This window comes from Verticillium dahliae, genomic scaffold (assembly GCF_000150675.1).
Source record: "Verticillium dahliae VdLs.17 supercont1.12 genomic scaffold, whole genome shotgun sequence".
Lineage (NCBI taxonomy): Eukaryota > Fungi > Ascomycota > Sordariomycetes > Glomerellales > Plectosphaerellaceae > Verticillium > Verticillium dahliae.
The window spans coordinates 1-17,538 of record NW_009276943.1 but is presented as its reverse complement, the minus strand read 5'-3'; the positions used below and the strand labels follow the sequence as shown (position 1 = coordinate 17,538).

Genomic DNA, 17,538 nt, shown 5'->3' with positions numbered 1-17,538 from the left:
TACCTGATACTCCCACTCTTTCTCTCTCTCTCTCTTGTTTTTTACCCTTCTATAGACGACATTACGACGATCCAAACACCAGGCGCATTACGAAGCCATTATGACTATACGGCAATACGGCACATGCACACACAGTCGCGCGATATGCTCGACATTTTCCTTTTCTAATCTGAACGCAGACATGTTCGATTTACGCTGTCATGTCCACTGCAAGGAGATCATTATATCTCATCTGCTACGCTGTCCATTGGATGATGGGCTGTCACATACAGCCGTGTATATCTATTCGGTCTATTTCCTCGATTCGAGCATGTATCATAGTACTCTATACCATATATCATACGACACAAAGTGGAACGACCGCATACAAACTTCAGCCAATCATTAATCTAGCGATGGACCTCGCGCGGGTGGTTGGCAAAGGCGGAAGGGACGAGATTTATAATGGTGATGCGGTGGAAAGAAGAATATCTATTCTGCAATGTATATACTCGACAACCTCATCATAAACCTGACACGCCAGCCATACTCTTCATAACGTCTTGTCTGCACTGCTCCTAACCGGGTGTCATAATAAGAAATCAATCAAGCCGCAAGCGTGGTTTTTATGCTTTGTGGTGCCTGGTTTTCACTCGGTGACGAGCCTCCACCTCAGCTCTGATCTCTTGGACTGCCTCATCCAACTCCCTTTCTGGATCCGCCGCCACACCGAGGACTGGTTCGCGCCCAACGAGGCTATCGGAGCTTAAGGTACGGCCAAGCTGGATGCCTGGCCGCCGCTGGCGACTTTCTAACCCTTGCTTCAAGATCTGCTTCCCCGGAGACGCGAAGAAGCCCATCGAGACGGCCACGCCCACGATGGCAAAGAAGTAAACTCGCGACCAGACCAAGACGGATCCGGAAAAGCTAAGAATGAGGAAAGGAGCAACGGCAAATGACATCACCACCTGCGTAGTGAGAAAAGATAGCACGTCGTAATACTTCTTCTTGCGGTTCGGCAGACCGGAGTCTGGGTCGAGGAAGAAAGGGCGGACGTAGCGGCGAAAGTCTCATTTGTTAGCGGGTTGGTTGGTCCATGGGGGAATATCTTGATCTGGACTTACTTTTGGCCACGGTTTGGATGAGGCTTGCCAGAATAAATGTCATATAATAGCCGGGATAGAAGCCGTGCCAAAGCGCACTGGTTCCAAATGTCATGAGACTAGCTCGGAATCCGGGCTTCTTCCCTCGGGGTGTAACACGGAGGTATACATAGTTCCGGAGCCACTTGTTGGTATTCATATTCCAGCTGCCGAGGTACCCGCGTACATTCTGGGCCAACTCGACGCCTCTGGGGTCAATGTTCTGTAGCCTGTTCCACGAGACTCTGCCGGTGATGGGGTCGACACCATTGTATCCGAGCCCAGTGAGGATGCATGCACCTTCAGCCAGGGACCATGCTCCATAGTACTTCATCCTTGCGGTCAACCCGACGCAGTATAAGATCCACACGCGGCGGATGAAGCCGTGCTCAAGCAAGGCCGGGTGAGTTAGCCTTGAAGGGCTGAAGGAACCGGACATGAATACGAAGAAAGCAATCCACATGAGACCAGATGCTGCTTTCCACGCCGCTGGAGTTCCACTGCGAGGGACTTTGCGTTGCCTTCTCACCGGTGGCTTTTTTGAAGCTTCCAGATTGGGCGGTAGATCAAACATGGAAGTGTCCAGCCACCGGCGATACTCGACGTATTCGAACGTAGGACCACCAAAGAGTGAAGGGAAAAACATGACATAACCGGCGTACTCCAGCAGGGGTGGAAGCTCTACCAGCTTCCTATCCTTCTGAAAATCGGACAAGTGGTCGCTAGGAAGCTGACCATCTGCCACGTTCCAGCAGAACGCGCTGAGCTTCATGACCAGTACCATCTGCGCACCAGTAATGTCGACGTCGGCCGGATTACTTTCTAGCTGTCGACTGATCTGGTTGATGGACAAGTGCCCCATCACGAAGACAAAGCCGATCCATGGCATGAAAGGACTGTGGCGAAACGTATTGGCAATGAGATATGTCCCAGCGGAACTAATGAAAAGAGTTTGCAAACCAGCCCAGAGATTGAAGAGGCCAACAAGATAGAATATCGACGCGCTAGTGAGAGATGTCAGACAACGATGCTGTGCAAGGGCTGTGAGAACGTACCTTATCACGTAAATATTCTTAAGGTCAGGTCGAGAATCAGGAATGCACTTGAGAAGAGCAGCCAGTGGATACGAGAGTAGCCATGAAAACACGAGCTTGACTGGTGGTAACGCATGGTCAGAAACTGTGTTTAGGGTCAGGGTGGCAGTGTACGAGGTCATCTTACTGTCGTCTGTAGGCACGCCAAGTCCTGGGGACAGGAGCTCGAAGGCTGAAAGGCAACACGTCAGCAATCTTTCCAAGGTTGGTCGGGACTTGCTCATGTTACGCTTGTTTATTAGGGGCAGCATCTTGGGCAACTGCTGGGCTCTTTGAGCTGAGTGAGGGAAGCTTGAAATACACTTGCGAAGCTGGCGTATTTCCGTGAACCCAAAGCACGAGTGTTATCGCAGAAGGAATGTAAAGTCGGGCTCAGCCATATCCTTAGGCATGGTCTAGACGGTGTTTGTTGCGACTGGCGGGCTTGGAGGAGTATGATCAGGTTAATTTTACTGTCTATTTGGGGTCAAGACCTAGGCTGGTCATATGACGTAAGGCCTGGCACGTGTCGCACATGTTGCCCCACGCTATTCAAAACGCGTGATAACTACAGCTAGCTATCGAGGGAAGCAAGGGAAGGTAGGTACCTAGCATTCGCAAGAGAAAACTAATTGTTGAAAAGTCTACATGAAGGTTATGTCTAATAATCAATTGACGAGTCTACTCTCACGCACAACCTCGACATTTGGCGAGAAAGGACCCATTCGTGTGCTCAATACAAACATTCCTTGTTGCCGACGCCATTAACCAGTACCATGAAAGCTCGAGGTACGAGATGCAAACACTACCATGCCTAATCACAAAGCCTGATGGTGGACGATGCTATTCAATGACATTTGGCTTCTTCTGTGCCTTGGTCTATTCGGCCTCGCCAGGATGCGCCCCGAAAGGTTATAGCGAGGTTGTGCCAAAAGACAACCGGCAATGCAACTTTCGTCAGCGAAAAGATCGCGACGCAGAGTTCGATACCAACTCATGAGTTTGCGGCATCGTTGTTGCTCCTGGAACTGGCACTCATCGGCTGCGTGGTAGGTAGCGACATCTTCGATGCTGCCGTCTGCCGAACTCTCGCCCACGCGTATACGATACCACTGACAAAACCAAGGAAAATGGCCGTTACGCTGCCAAATGTGACCGGAGCGGAAAAGAAAACCAGGCCACTAACGGCAATTGGTAGCTTGTTGAGCGCTCCCACCATTGAGTATGTCGTGGATGACGTTACTCTGATACACCAAGCAGAACAGTACGAGATGAAGATGGCGCATAGTCCCGAGTAGATCATGCCAATGAAGAGGCCGTTACGTGTCGCGGGCGGGAAGTTCTTCGTTAGATTTTCCGACGACCAGTCTTCTAGAAGCAGGGAGCAGACAATGAGCACCGGGATCGTAAGAAGATTGTTGTAGAACATGGCTGGTTTTGCATCTGTCAGCACAGCAAACCAATAACCACGCTCAAGCTCAAAACTTACTGTCCCAGTCTTTGAAGTTCATCTTCTTGATTACTTTGCGCATTCCCAAAACATAGGCAGCAGTACAGAACACGTTGAACCCCATCCAAGCGTACCCTGCGTTAAGAGTTGACATGGCAGCAGACGCATCATGCTCCCCTACTGACCCGTAAATAGCGTGCTGTATGTCAGCCCAGGCTGCCACAACGGAGCTAAGCACCATCAAGCCAAAAGAAAGAAGGGCTAGCGGCGTAACACTGCCACCGAACCACAGAACCTCTCCATACGCAATCACGATGATCGTAAGGTTCTTGAAGATGGTATAAACAGGGACGGAGAGGAATTGAAGTGCCTTTGTGCTGGTATAAATCATGCCAACGAGCAGCAACGATATGGGAAACCCTTTCCAGGTTATCAGCTCTGGTCAATCGCGACTGCAGACAGTGCGCCCACCCGAAACTTGAACTTACATTTCTTGGCCTTCTCCTGGTCGAAGGGAGCCAGGACCCGAATCATTCCCACGTTCTTGCATATTTGTATCGTGGTGACGCAAACGATGGCTTGGACGGCCAAGTAAAAGAAGTTGAGGTTCCAAAACTTGCCCGAGACAACAAACTTGTTGACTACGGTCATGCTAATGGATGAAAAGCAGTACGCCAGGATCGAGGCGCCTGGGCTGTTGTCGACCTTGCTGATCTGCGCCGCCAGTGACTGTTGCTGCGGTCGCCGTGATGGTGATCTCGACAAAAATCCATCTCTTTCGTGGCCTCCAGGACTGCGACTTCCAGCCCGCGAGCCCATGGGCCGCAACTCGAAGTCTTCGTTCTTCTTGTCCATGTTAGCCAAGGGACGTCGAAAAGGCGATCAGGGTTTTTATTCGGCAGCGCAATCGTCTAAGGGTTGAACACCACACTTCGTGAGCGTCCGATGCGTCGGGTTTCAAGGCGTCGTCAATGTGCTTTCGTTTGATGCGGTTCCGGCATGTTTGGGTGACCCCTAACTAATGCATCGAAGCGGACTGCCCCATTAATAAATCCAGACGCGGATTTGATCGGACACGCGTCCTGCCAAAGGGAGGGCCACCTATCGATATCCCTGGAGTGGATCTTCGAGCTATTGTTTGCTTATGTAAGCCTATTACAATGCAGCAGCGCGTTTCTTGCATGTATCGTTGTCGTGTTCGTCTAAGGTACCTAACACAACACACCGCAAGTCGTTTGCGTCGACCTTTATGCCTGTGTTGTCTTCAATACAAACCAGCATCAGCACTAGGTTGGGAGAGGGGCCGCAGATATGATCAACACGATACAGTCCCAGATATGGATTGTTGTTCTGAGAGAACTCCTTTCTTGGCGTGCCAGATCCCATCTCGTGTACACTATGTACTAGATCTTATGTCTCTGCCACTTCCGTGCCCAAGCCTTGTACGGGGTGCCCGTCTCTTGTCTCAGCCTCACCCTCGAATGGCTCAGGGGCAATTGGGAAGTTGAGATGCTTCCAGTCTTCCAGCTCCTCCGTGACTGAGCGAAGTCGGTCTCTGATACTCTCTATAGCATAGCTCCCCAGCAACAACCGAAGAGGTGGGTACGAGCAATGAGCCAGCTGCCAGACGAGCTCGGCGCACTTTACAGCGCTGGTGGGTTGCTTATCCCCCAGCCATTGAAACATCCTCTTTGCGTGCAGGGCTGGCGAGTTTGCAGACACGTAGGGTTCGCTAGCTGCTTTGATGCGGAAATGACCCCAGGTAGGCAAAGGATTCACCGTAGAGTCGGGTTCGTCCCGTCGGACCAAGCCAGGCTCGACTAATGTTGCCTTGACATTGATCGAGTCGGTTTCGTACAGCATGGCCTCGACCAAGCCCTCGACAGCGTACTTCGTTGCGCAGTACGGACCGAGTCCTGGTACACCCAACGCCCCAGACGTTGAGCTGAAGATTAAGTATCGCCCTCCCTGCTGCTTTCTAAAGTACGGTAGGCTTGCCTGGATAATGTTGAGCGTACCCATAAGGTTAGTCTCAAACTGATTGCGAAGGTCGTGCTCATCTTGATCCTCGCAGGCACCGATAACACCGTAGCCCGAGCAATTGGCGATCACGTCAACTCGACCGAAGCGATCCAGAACCATCTTGACTGCTCGTTCCACAGAATCTGCTGACCTCACATCGCATAAAGTCCCCAGAAAGTTGTCGCTGTCTGCTGCCTCGCTCATGGCCTCGACATTCGTTTCGAAAAGCCTCCCCACCGAGACTACAAGATCTCCGCGGGACAGAGCACATTTGACAAGGGATCGGCCCATGTGGCCAGTCCCCCCAAACACCTAAGGGCAAGAATCATGTTAGTGTCTCGAGAGTTTAACGAGAACGGGTAGCTACCCTGCTAAACTTGATGGAGAGGGTAGGTGAACGCACAGCCCAGACAAGTTGTCTTCCGGGCCGATCTAGCGGCGGGGGATCGCAGCTTGCCGGGAGGTTGAGCCTAGCAGCACAAGAACCATCGGCAACTGGAGTCGTGCTGTATTCCTTCGCTCTGGGACGATCGGGAGAGGCATCAGCACGCATGTTCAGGCAAGTATATATTTGAAGCCTAAAAGATGTGGTTGGGTCTCCAGAGCATCCGAGTGGTGCGCATGACGGGCAAGTGAAGAATGGGCAGCAAAGCGGCATGTGGGGGCTCGTTCCGGTTTGGGGAAAGCTGTCGACATGAAGCTACTACTCTCTGGTAGCAACGAGGCTGCTGCGCTTTGTAGCATAACACACCACCATCATTGCATATACGTGTGCTGCTTAACACTGGCAGCAATTAACCCACACCAATTTTCTAGCTGAGCGTCGTATTTCCATCCATTTAAGTCAGGATGACTCGTGTCTGCCCAGACGTTACCGACAAGCCCACAGACATCTGTTTCTTGCTGCCTCCTGCCCTCCCCCCACCAAAAACAAACAAGCTGTGTCAGGCATACGTGTTTGACATACGAGCCACTCGGGCAGTTCAGTTGCCATAACGGAATACAATTGTACATCTTGAAAGGTGATGCACCGGTTCGCGTCTCACCCGTCTTCCCCGCTCCTTTGAGGTCAGCTGGTTTCTGCAGGAATAAAGAGGACGCCACCGGCAGGACACGTCAACCACGAGGTCGAGGTACTACTTTGTAATACGAAGTCGTTCTGCCAAACGCTGTTGATACTGCGTGCCTGCGTACGTAGGCAGAGCTAGGCAGAGCAAGGAACTGCCAGCGAAGGACAGGCCTACTACGTCCCCTTGCCTGAAGTCGAATCTCGAAACAGCACGGGTCCATCAAAGGCCAGCCAGACAGTTGGACCCCTGGGCACTGACTGGCCCGCCTTCCCCCCAACTTCAAGGGTGATAGCACTCCACCGTCAGCGTTTCATCCACCTCACCAACAAAACCCCAACGCCAGCGATTTCTCCCCTGGCCATCTCCATCATTGGCATCTCCTCCAGTTTTGTCCTTCGGATCGCCCAATATGTCTGGCAGTCACGCTGTTGGAAACCGGAACAGCACTCCTGAAGCCAACACCGCATCCTCTCTCCGACCTCCATCCTCACGAACGGTAGGGGCCGGCCATCACTTACGAGCCTCTGCCGACATGGCTGCTCTCTCCGGATCTTCTCCGTCAAACCGGATTCGCCCCTCGTCCGATTTCTACGGGCAGTCCCAACAGGGGCAGGGACAGAACAACCAAGAAGGGGACGCCCAGGACAAGATTGCCCAACAGTGGATCGCTGACATCGATCAATATGAGACAACGCTCGAGGACATGGCTGCAGCTACACTCGACCAGGACTTCAAGGATGAACTGAGTGCCATCGAACAATGGTTCCGCGTTTTGAGCGAAGCTGAACGGACTGCTGCGCTCTATGCCCTACTACAGCAAACGACGCAGGTCCAAATCCGGTTCTTCATACAGGTATTGCAACAGATGGGCAAGAGCCACCCTATGTCGGGGGTCTTATCTCCAGCCAACTTTGACAAAGGTGAGCCCGCCACTAGCGAATCCCCCCCCCCTCTCGGTACGGCATTTGATATTGCCTGTCGGTCTCATCTGGGCAGAATCATAACTCTATGTACGTGCTGACCTGGTCACCACAGATCCGATGTCGAATCGCTTGAGTGACGCTATGAACAAGCTCAACGTAGACTCGGCCCGAAACTCCATGGCAAGGCCTGCCAGCACCGCTACGGGCAAGCGTTACTCAGGTCTCGATCCATCGACTATTAACGCTATGTTTCCTGATGCTGCGGCAGCCATAGCCACCGAGAAGGCAAAGTTCACACAACAGACGGGTAACCCCCCTTCTTCGAATCGGAACAGTGCTGTCGGGGATGCTCGCTCGGCACTCGGCGCGCCAACGATTGCAGGCCCTGCAGAGGGTCATGACCAGAACAGTCAGGCTCCCAGTTCTCCGTGGCATTCGGGGGACCAAAGTGCCGCTCGCCCTAAGTCCTCTGCTGGACAACCTCCGATGGGTCAATTTGTACAACCTCCTCCATCAGCTGGTCTCCGGTCCCCTCGCCCGCAACTCATCAGCAACTCAACGATTCAGAACACAACTCTGACGACCTCTGACAAGACTGCCGATCTGCCATTGTTGTCTCCTTACAACACGGGAAGTGGCAACTGGGCTTCAATGGTCAATACGCCAATGGTACCGAATTTCAACACCGCAAACCCGAATGGTTCGGCTCCTGGGGGTTCGCAAGCCGACATGCTCGCAAATGCCACCGCAATGAAGCTTGCTGCACTCTCGACCGTCAACAACCGCTTCGCTCTCGACGACGTACGAAAGTATCGGCGTGCCCGATCGAATGACGCGCCGGGTGGCCCCATGTCGGCCGGTCTGACACCAGGGCAACAAGGCGTCAATATACCTGGCACGAATGTTGTGATGGTCAACGAACATGGCCAGGTCCTGAGTAGGGAGCAGATGTTGGCACTGCAGGCTCAACAGCTTCAACAGGCCCAGCAGCAGAACATCGCCCTTGGTGGTCATCGTTCTCGTCCAAGCTCTCCTGGCTTAGCGATGCAGCAAGCTGGATTCGGCCACATGCCATTCACGTCTCCGCAGAACAACGGCTTCTTGAGCGCTTACGATGGCCAGCCCTCTCTGCTAAACAACGCCATTCCCTCGCTGAACATCGGCCAATTCGGGGTTGGCGGTCATGAGGGATACCTCTCGGATCATTCTGATATGGTCCGAGGACGTTCCCCGCGAGGACGTCGAGGAAGCTCGAAACCACCCGAGGACCCCACCGACCCTACATTGTTGCAAGATATCCCAAGCTGGCTCAGAAGTCTACGGCTCCACAAGTACACTGATAACCTCAAGGACATGAAATGGACTGATTTGATTGAGTTGGATGACAAGGCTTTGGAAGATCGAGGCGTGAACGCCCTGGGAGCGCGAAGAAAGATGCTCAAAGTCTTCGAACAAGTCAAGGGCAAGTTGTTGCGTGATGCGCCTTCTTCGTGAATCTTCACACTGACTTGCAATACAGATGCCAAAGCCGACGGCAAGCTTTAAGGCTGGCTCAGTTGGCGAGCACGGTGCCGCTCGGCACTGGCTGGTCTCCCGAAGGTCCTCGTACGTGCCCATGCAGAACTTACGCAGGACGTTTCGCTGTACAGATAATCATAGAGTACCTTATGGCGGCTGGTTCGGAAGGTGTAGAACATGGAAGAAGGGATTTGACACATGCAGACAATTTCCTGGGTACCTTGTGCAGGTCACCACCACATTACAATATTTACCTACCTTAGGTACCTAGGCAACTTGCTCTTCCCTTGCAATATAGCGCAACGTCAAAAGTCTAAATCCACCTACCTAAATGCACCGCACTACTATAACTACCCCTATTTTCGATAATGTATTGAAATTGAAGGAAAAGTTAGATACGTATGATTTTAGTATTAAAAGAAAGCCCTTTTTCCGCTACTTAATATTTAGTATATTAGCCCCTTACACGATAATAGGCATGCTAGCGGTTAAGTAATATAGTAATTAACTACGCGATAGTAGTCTATGGAATAGATTATTATATTAATCGTAAATACTCTTTAAAGTAATTAATATCGAGGACGTTCTTCTTTAAGGTTATAAGATCTAGATATATAGAATATATTATCCTTTTTAGAACTCTTTAAACTAGCTCGATTAGGCTTAGATTAGGGGAATATATAAGCTAGTCTATAAGGCTAAGAGCCTTCTATATAATCTAGGATATTGATTTATTAGATATATAGATAGATATATTATCCTATTAAAAATAACGTATCCTATTATAGATAGGAAGAAGACCTTCCTATAGAGCTTATATATAGGACCTAGATATATAGCCTTTATACTTATTAGTTTAATCTCTTTTTAGGAAGACTAGCTCTATCCGACCTATCTATTATATAGTAGCCTATATTATAATCGTAATATTTACTTTAACGTAATTCTATAGATAAACGAAGTCCCTATCATACTTCTATAAGGGTATACGCTATACCTAGTAAATATAGTTAGATATAGAATTCTATAAGCTATATTTATTAGAGTATATAGTCTAAAAATTAATATAAAATATCCTATAGGAAAATCGATATACTTTAATAAATTTATATTTCTTAGCTATCTATCTTTATACTATTAATAGCTAGTCTTTAGCTATAGCTACTAGTAAGGGGATCTAGTTTATATATTTATATTTATAGAAGCGTAGCTCCTTTAAAGTATATCCTATAGTCCTAGTAGATATAAAGGTAATAGTCTTCTAGAGAAGCTAATAATAGATAATACGAGGGTCCTTAATTAATATACGCTTAATAGCCCTAACGTCCTTTTTTAATAGTATCTTCTGATATCTAGATTATAGCTAGGTCTTTAGAGATATATAAGATATATACTATCGAGATATATAAGATATATACTATCGAAGTATAGCCTATATAGCCCCTTAAGATATACTAAGAGCCGCGGCGATATCTCGCTAACTTTAACCTATATTAATTAGCGTAATAACTACTATATAATATTCGGGACTTAGCTTAGAGTTAGCTTTATATTCGAAGTATAGTTTCCTAGAAGATAAAGTTTTTTAAGATATAGTAGCGGTAGTAGTAGTGAAAAAGGAAAAATCCTATATCGCGATCGCGTCGAGGAAACGCGTTGAAATAGGGCGGGTGGACTCAGACTTTTAACGTGGGTCTGTACGAATGGATAGTGTGTTCTATACGCGAGTGGGTCATTGGCATTGGCGGCCAATCAGGCCCACCTTGGCCTATAAGTGGCTACCTCAGGTGCCTAATGTACCGGAATTTCGGTACCCTGACGGCATGGATTTCAGCTCGTGCAGATGCTTGTCTACTACCAACCTAACTACATTCCCAACACCCATGGTGACTTGAATATTACATTCAACATTGCGCACAGCTCTCCATGAGACTCTAGCAAAGGCCTCGATTGGATTTGTGACACGGTCTGGGCGAGGCTTCAACTTTCTTACTTCTTCCCGCATCAACCAGGTTCAACACCCGTCACTTCTCTATCGACATCTTGGTCTTGGATAAATGACTTGACTGGTGTGTCTGACATGGACCTAATCGGACGAGGGCTAGGCCTCAATGATCAGCTCCAGGAAGACGCGATCTCGGACGCTGACTCTGATGAATTGGAGCTCCGGTTGGAAAATGCTCGTTTTGAACAGTCCGTCCAGGCTTTTCTGGCTTCGTATCGAGACCCAGATGAAGATGAATCCTCTTCAAGAACCAAAAGAGGGAAGTCAACGGTTGGACGGCACTCTCGCACCAACCGAAAGGAACTGGAGCCCCGTGCTGATATCAAGCTTCGGTTGGCTGAGGTCAACAGGACCTTCCTCAATGGCGACTATCCCGAAGCGGAGCGAAGAATACATGAGATCATTAGGATAAATGCCGAGACGTACCAGGCATGGATGACGTTGGCGACTATTTGCGAGGAGCAGGGTAGAGATTCCGATGCGCTCACTGCCAAGCTGTATGCTTCTCATCTTCGACCAAAAGATGCCAGTGGCTGGCTCAGCTGCGCGGCTCTCGCCCTGGGTATGGCCGGCGACGATGATGACAGCCCAGCACTCAAGACCGCAGGAACATGTTTCGCCTCAGCCGTACTCGCGCAGCCAACAAACATCGAGGCAAGACTTGGTAGGGCCGAGGTGAACCATAGACGTGGTCACTTGACCAAGGCGATTCGCGAATACTCTATCGTCCTAGATCGCTTTCCTCATGATATTTCACTGGTTCGAAAGCTAGCGGAGGCCTGTGAGGCATCTCGGAGTCCAGAGCATGTACAAAGGGCGGTGGACGCCTACCAAGCTTATTTTGCATACCTACAGCAAAAGCCATGCGATAGCGAGTCAGCAATTTTCTGGGGAGACGTCAGTATCTATGCGGAACTGCTCGCTTGCTTGGGAGATTTTGCACAGGCGGTCAAGCAGATTAGCTCCCTGTCGCGTTGGCTACTGTCACGACACGATGATGCTTTTTGGTTGTGTTGGGACAAAGACGATCGAGAATGGGATCATGAGAGCACGAGGCGCGAACAGATTCCCGGTTTCGACACATCTACATATGAGCTACACCTTTATGGATCGGGCTTGCCCCTTGAGCTCCGCGCCCGGCTTGGCCTGTATCGCCTCAAAATGGGGGACCAAGAAGAGTCAAGTGTAAGTTTTCAAAACTACCATAGTATCATGCATTTATTCTTCTTGGAGGCTAACCTTACGAAGAGACATCTTTTGTGGCTAGATCCCACTGAAAGCGCAACTGCTTCAGCTGTTGATGACTTTCCGGGCTTGATACGGGATATAGCGGATGCTCTAAACTCATCTGGCGATGCTTTGCGGGCTCTCGACTACTACGAGCTCCTACGGAATTCTGTCTATGGTCAAGACCCAGACCTTCTGCTCGATCTTGGTAGATGCCATCTCACCAAAGGCGACACTGGTGCAGCTGAAGACTGCTTTTTACTCACAATACAGGTGGACGATAGCAACATTGATGCTCGCATCGAACTCGCTAAAATCTACGAGGATGCTAGGGAAGATGAGGAAGCACTCATCCTCGTCACTGAAGCTATTGCATTGCAGGGCGCTGGAGAACATGCCTATCGTGCTGTTCGCGGCAAAACTGATGCGTATGCGGCAGACGCGGACGCGACTACTAAAAACAGAAAACGGCCACACGGGCACAACCCGGCTCCAGGTTCAGTTGTGAGACCCCGGTATCGACCAAAAAGATTGGTCGCGCCCGACCAACGACGGCGGGAGGAGCGTGACCGGGCTGACGAGCTCTCGCGACGCCACAAGGAAGTACGTGACCTCAAGAGAGGAATCCAAGAAGGCAACCGAGGGCTCATACCAATATGGATGGCAGCAGCGAAAGACCTTGTGGATGACTTTCGCTCCTTCAGGAAGTTTTATACTTGGGACAAGTACGTCAAGTATCTGGGCGCGAGCGAGGGAATTGTCTTCAACGCTCCTATGGAGACGCAGTACGGTACAGGCACATCAGAACTGCACGAGCTGGCCGAGAGATTGTCTCGGAGTGAGTACACAACATTTTCCACAGTGTTTAGCTCTATCACTGACAGATTTAACTAGACGTTGCGCCTTCACAGGGAGATGATGGCAGGGTCCATGTGCCATCAGATGATGACGGCCACCGCGGTATACCCTTTGGGGAGTGGCTGGAGCTGTTTCTCGATTTTGCAATAAGCCTAGCGCTCGAGGGACATGGCCACGAAGCCTATCAGGTCTGCGAGGCCGCTCGAGACTCGATCGTCTTCGTGAACTCAAAAGACTTCATGTTTCTCATCCATGTGGCATGGGCCGGTAAGGTTGAAACCTGGCCCTACGTCTGGACATATCCTAACTCATGTGTGAATAGCATGCGCAATTTACCTCGGAGACGAGGAGATGTGCGTTGCTATGGCGAGATTCTTCACAAAAGTACAGCAACTCGACTCGGATTCTTATCGCATGTTTGCCGCTCTATGTCGGTTATGTCAATCTCCTGCATCGTGGTATAACTCGGGTCCCGTCCAGAAGTATATACTACGGCAGATTCGCTTGATCGATGCTACACAGCTTCGGTCCACTCAACCAGGAACCCAGGTAACGATCCCGGTGGACAATTCAACAGCTCAAGGGCAAACAAGAAATCTCGATGTGTGTTTACTCACACTCTACGGCCACATTCTATTCACCTCGACCAGCTATACCTATGCCCTCAGTGAGTTCATGCTGGACATGTTATTCTGACAGTTGTTTTCCGTATAGCCGCTGATATGTCAACAGACTACTTTTTACGGGCCCGCTCGCTCGACCCTATGAACCCAATGATAAACCTCAGCGTTGGACTTGGCTACATACATCATGGCTTAAAGCGTCAGTCGGAAAACCGGCAATACCTTATTATGCAGGGCCTCGCATGTTTGTTCGAATACGCGGATTGTCGGATGAATGGCTCCGATAGTCAGAGACGTGAGGCGCTTTTTACAGTAGCACGTTCGTTCCACATGCTCGGTCTGCACCACCTAGCACATTGCTGGTATCAAAGGGTTATTGACGACCAGAGTATTCATCCAGCAGTAGCTCCTGGAGACCGCGACACTATTATCAATGCAGCTTTTAATCAGTATATCATCCTTATAACTAGCGAGGAGAATACTTATCTAGAAGCTAGCCTTCTTCATAGACTAGTTCTTTAGCTTAATAAGGTACTTGTATATTCTAGACTACCTTTACTTATTAGTTAATCAAGTTCTATACTTATTATTGAACTAATATTAGGGGATTCCCTAGGATAGTGATTAGGATAGTGATATCTAGGATATCTAGGATCCATAGCTCTCAGGAGCACGTGAACTACGGCTTACGTGATCGGTGAAGTAGACGGGTATATCTAACTTATATAGGTAGTAGTAACTTAGAGATAGCCTTAGATAATTAAAAATTAACTATTAAAGCTTTATATTAAATACCCTACCTATTTAGAGCTCGTAAATATAATAGAAATATTTAATTAAGGTTTATATAAATAATAAAGCCCTCTTAATATTAATTATATAATATTATATATAGAATAGCTAGAGCTAGAGAAATTAAGATTAGTCCTATAAATAGTATATTTATTATATATAAGCTTATTAATTATACTTTATAAGTAATTATAAGAATACTATAGTTCTTATATAAGCTTAATAATAAGGAATTCCTTTACTATATAATCTATAAGAGTACTATCTATAGGAGTTATAAGGGTTAGAGTCTTATAACTACTCTAGTAGTTTAAATAAAAGCTAAACTATAATAATATATATATTATAAAATAGAGAAAAATCGTAGCTATAGAACGGTATAATTTTTATAATATTCTATAGAGCTGTTCTATAGTAATAAGCGTTTAAGTTCTCTTATACCCTATTAGCTAGAGCTTAAATCCGACTCTATTTCCCCTATAGGTCTAGAGGTAGTCTAAGCGCCTTATCTATACGTAGCTACTAAAGGTTAATCTATTATATATAGAGGGCACCCCTTAGACCTATTTTTTAAATTTTTAGATCTTAATAATTATCTAATTCTAATTATACTCGTAAATCCCCTTTATATAATAATTCCTATCTAATTTATACGTTCTTAACTATTAAGAATAGATACCTTCTAAGATACGCCTTACTCCTATTAGGATTAATTTAAGTACTTCTCTTAATTAATTATAACCTTCTTCTAATTACCCCTCGATTTACTTATTTTCGATCTAAACGAAAAATATACTATTTTATAGCTTTTATTAAAGGCTATAAGAATCTTCGATCTATTTCTTAATTTAACGTCTCCTTCTAGAGATATAGTTACTTTTATCTCTCTTTTCCTTTTATTTATTATTATCTCTTTATTCTATAATTAAGCTATATCCTTAATCGTTATTTAATACCTTTTATATTAATTATAATATATATTAATAGGTTATAAGCCTAGATTTCTAATCCGTTTTAAAATCGAATTATAAATAATCGAGATAATAATTCTTTAATTATTTAATAACTTTAACTTCTTCTTAATTATTATATATTAAGCTATTTTAACTTTTATTAATTTATCCTTAATCTTTAGAAGATTCTCTATCTTCTAATATACTTTTTATATCGATAGCTCTTCTCCTCGTCGAGTAATCGTAATTATTAATTTAACTTTTAATTATATCTATACCTATATTTTAATAGCCTTTTATATTATTACCTTTTTATCTATAAAGTTCCCCTTTAGATATAAGAATTATTAAAAGATCCTTTTTCTATTAATATATTTTTTATCTTAATACTTCTTCTTATTCTTAAGTAATCCTTATTAATATATTATACTTTATTATATTATAATACCTCTCTAACGCTCTATAGCTATAGATAAAAGTACTTTTAAGCTATCCTTTTAGAAGCTTAAAAGTAATAATAGATATAAGATTTAAATTATATAAATTAAGTCTTTTTTCTTATTTTAGGGAATTAAATTAGAAGAAGTTATTAAACCTTTTCCTATTAATTTAATTAAAGAAAAATATATAGAGGCCCTTAAGGCTATAGGGAATATATTAAATATTCTAGATATAGGCCTACTTATTTAGGTTAATAGCCTATTAAATCCCTTAGAAATCTAGAAAAAATTATAAAAGCTATATAAATTAAAAGGTTTTTAAGCTAATCTTAATATTTTAATATCGTTTTTCGCTCTAGATCCTTCTAATTTTAATTCTATAGAAAACTTCTTTTATAAAGTTATAGAATTATTAAAGGAATTAAAGAATAGAGAATTAAACCTTCTAGAATAAATAATAAAAGCTTAAATCTTATATAAAATATAGGATAAAAACGAGAATACTATAATCTATATAATATAAGCTCTTTATTAAGATCCTTTTAATTATTTATTAGAAAAAATTATATCCTCCTTTCTAGACTTTAATAAGTCTTAGAAAAATAAAGGGAAAATTTTAACTCTTTAAGGAACTAAAAAGCCCTTAAGAATAACTAAAAAACCCTAAAAAAAGATTAAAAGTATATTTTATAAATATTATAAAATAGAAAATTATATAGAAGAAGATTACTTTTTCCTATACCCTTAGAAACGTCCTTTATCCTAGAAAAATTAAGAAATAGCTTCTATAGCTAATTCTAGCTCTTCTAGGAATATAAAAAACCCTAAGGATAATATAAATCCTAGGGATAAAAGGGAAAATAAATAAATAGCTTTAATAATCTTAAAATATAAAGAAAATTATAAAAAACCCTCTATTAAAGAGGATATAATTATAGAAGAAGAAGAAGATAATAAAGATTTAATAACTTTCGAAGAAATTTAAATTAGAAACTAAATAGATAAAAATCCTAAGGTAGATATAGCCCTTAATATATTATATTATAACTATATTAATATATTATATATAGATAATCTAGCTAATAAAGTAGAAAATTTTAGTATTAATATTAGTTTTATTATAGATACTATTATTATAATTTATATAATTTTAAATAAATTATTTTTTAATTATTTCTAAAAATATAATAATTTAAAGGCTTCCTAGGGAAAAGCTAGTTCTATATCCCTAGAGGGCCTAAGCGACGGTATTATATATTTAAAAGATACCCTTAAAGATATAATATTAAAAGACTACTTTTATATACCTTAATTAAGTATTAATATAATTAATCTATTTATTTTAGATAAAATAGGTTATTTATATATTAGAGGAAATAATTAAATAAATCTATATTATAAAGATAGATATATAACGATAATACCTCTTAAAAATAACCTATGTTAGATCTCCACGTTAGCTC

At 45.0% G+C, this 17,538-nt stretch overlaps 5 protein-coding genes across 5 annotated transcripts; 2 read left to right on the top strand and 3 right to left on the bottom strand.

Moving 5' to 3' along the window:
- Nucleotides 1-605: 605 nt before the first annotated feature.
- Nucleotides 606-2,466, bottom strand: VDAG_06289 (membrane-bound O-acyltransferase domain-containing protein; the record flags this gene model as incomplete). The annotated part of the gene is made up of 5 exons (XM_009658667.1): nucleotides 606-1,048; nucleotides 1,104-2,125; nucleotides 2,177-2,276; nucleotides 2,343-2,387; nucleotides 2,445-2,466. 5 exons carry the CDS (start codon nucleotides 2,464-2,466, stop codon nucleotides 606-608), a joined length of 1,632 nt encoding a protein of 543 aa, XP_009656962.1.
- Nucleotides 2,467-3,188: 722 nt separating this feature from the next.
- VDAG_06288 (GDP-mannose transporter) lies at nucleotides 3,189-4,499 on the bottom strand (the record flags this gene model as incomplete). The annotated part of the gene is made up of 3 exons (XM_009658666.1): nucleotides 3,189-3,625; nucleotides 3,684-4,064; nucleotides 4,133-4,499. 3 exons carry the CDS (start codon nucleotides 4,497-4,499, stop codon nucleotides 3,189-3,191), a joined length of 1,185 nt encoding a protein of 394 aa, XP_009656961.1.
- A 469-nt stretch (nucleotides 4,500-4,968) lies between these two features.
- Nucleotides 4,969-6,321, bottom strand: VDAG_06287 (17-beta-hydroxysteroid dehydrogenase). Its single transcript, XM_009658665.1, has 2 exons — nucleotides 6,070-6,321; nucleotides 4,969-5,978 (listed from the first exon to the last, which is right to left on the bottom strand). The coding sequence occupies exons 1-2, from the start codon at nucleotides 6,217-6,219 to the stop codon at nucleotides 5,055-5,057; spliced, it is 1,074 nt and encodes a 357-aa protein (XP_009656960.1). The 5' UTR covers nucleotides 6,220-6,321; the 3' UTR covers nucleotides 4,969-5,054.
- Nucleotides 6,322-6,571: 250 nt separating this feature from the next.
- On the top strand, nucleotides 6,572-9,502 carry VDAG_06286 (VTS1 protein). Its single transcript, XM_009658664.1, has 3 exons — nucleotides 6,572-7,692; nucleotides 7,772-9,121; nucleotides 9,179-9,502. Exons 1-3 carry the CDS (start codon nucleotides 7,146-7,148, stop codon nucleotides 9,202-9,204), a joined length of 1,923 nt encoding a protein of 640 aa, XP_009656959.1. The 5' UTR covers nucleotides 6,572-7,145; the 3' UTR covers nucleotides 9,205-9,502.
- A 1,755-nt stretch (nucleotides 9,503-11,257) lies between these two features.
- VDAG_06285 (uncharacterized protein) lies at nucleotides 11,258-14,476 on the top strand (the record flags this gene model as incomplete). The annotated part of the gene is made up of 5 exons (XM_009658663.1): nucleotides 11,258-12,367; nucleotides 12,431-13,247; nucleotides 13,304-13,534; nucleotides 13,590-13,934; nucleotides 14,000-14,476. 5 exons carry the CDS (start codon nucleotides 11,258-11,260, stop codon nucleotides 14,410-14,412), a joined length of 2,916 nt encoding a protein of 971 aa, XP_009656958.1. The 3' UTR covers nucleotides 14,413-14,476.
- Nucleotides 14,477-17,538: the final 3,062 nt, after the last annotated feature.

Bases quoted from the DNA above. Each gene is read 5' to 3' on its own strand.
- VDAG_06287 (XM_009658665.1), bottom strand. From the start codon at position 6,219: ATGCGTGCTGATGCCTCTCCCGATCGTCCCAGAGCGAAGGAATACAGC. The intron at 5,979-6,069 runs GTGCGTTCACCT...TCTTGCCCTTAG, and splicing joins GAAGACAACTTGTCTGGGCT to GTGTTTGGGGGGACTGGCCA.
- VDAG_06286 (XM_009658664.1), top strand. From the start codon at position 7,146: ATGTCTGGCAGTCACGCTGTTGGAAACCGGAACAGCACTCCTGAAGCC. The intron at 7,693-7,771 runs GTACGGCATTTG...TGGTCACCACAG, and splicing joins CGAATCCCCCCCCCCTCTCG to ATCCGATGTCGAATCGCTTG. The intron at 9,122-9,178 runs GCAAGTTGTTGC...CTTGCAATACAG, and splicing joins AGTCTTCGAACAAGTCAAGG to ATGCCAAAGCCGACGGCAAG.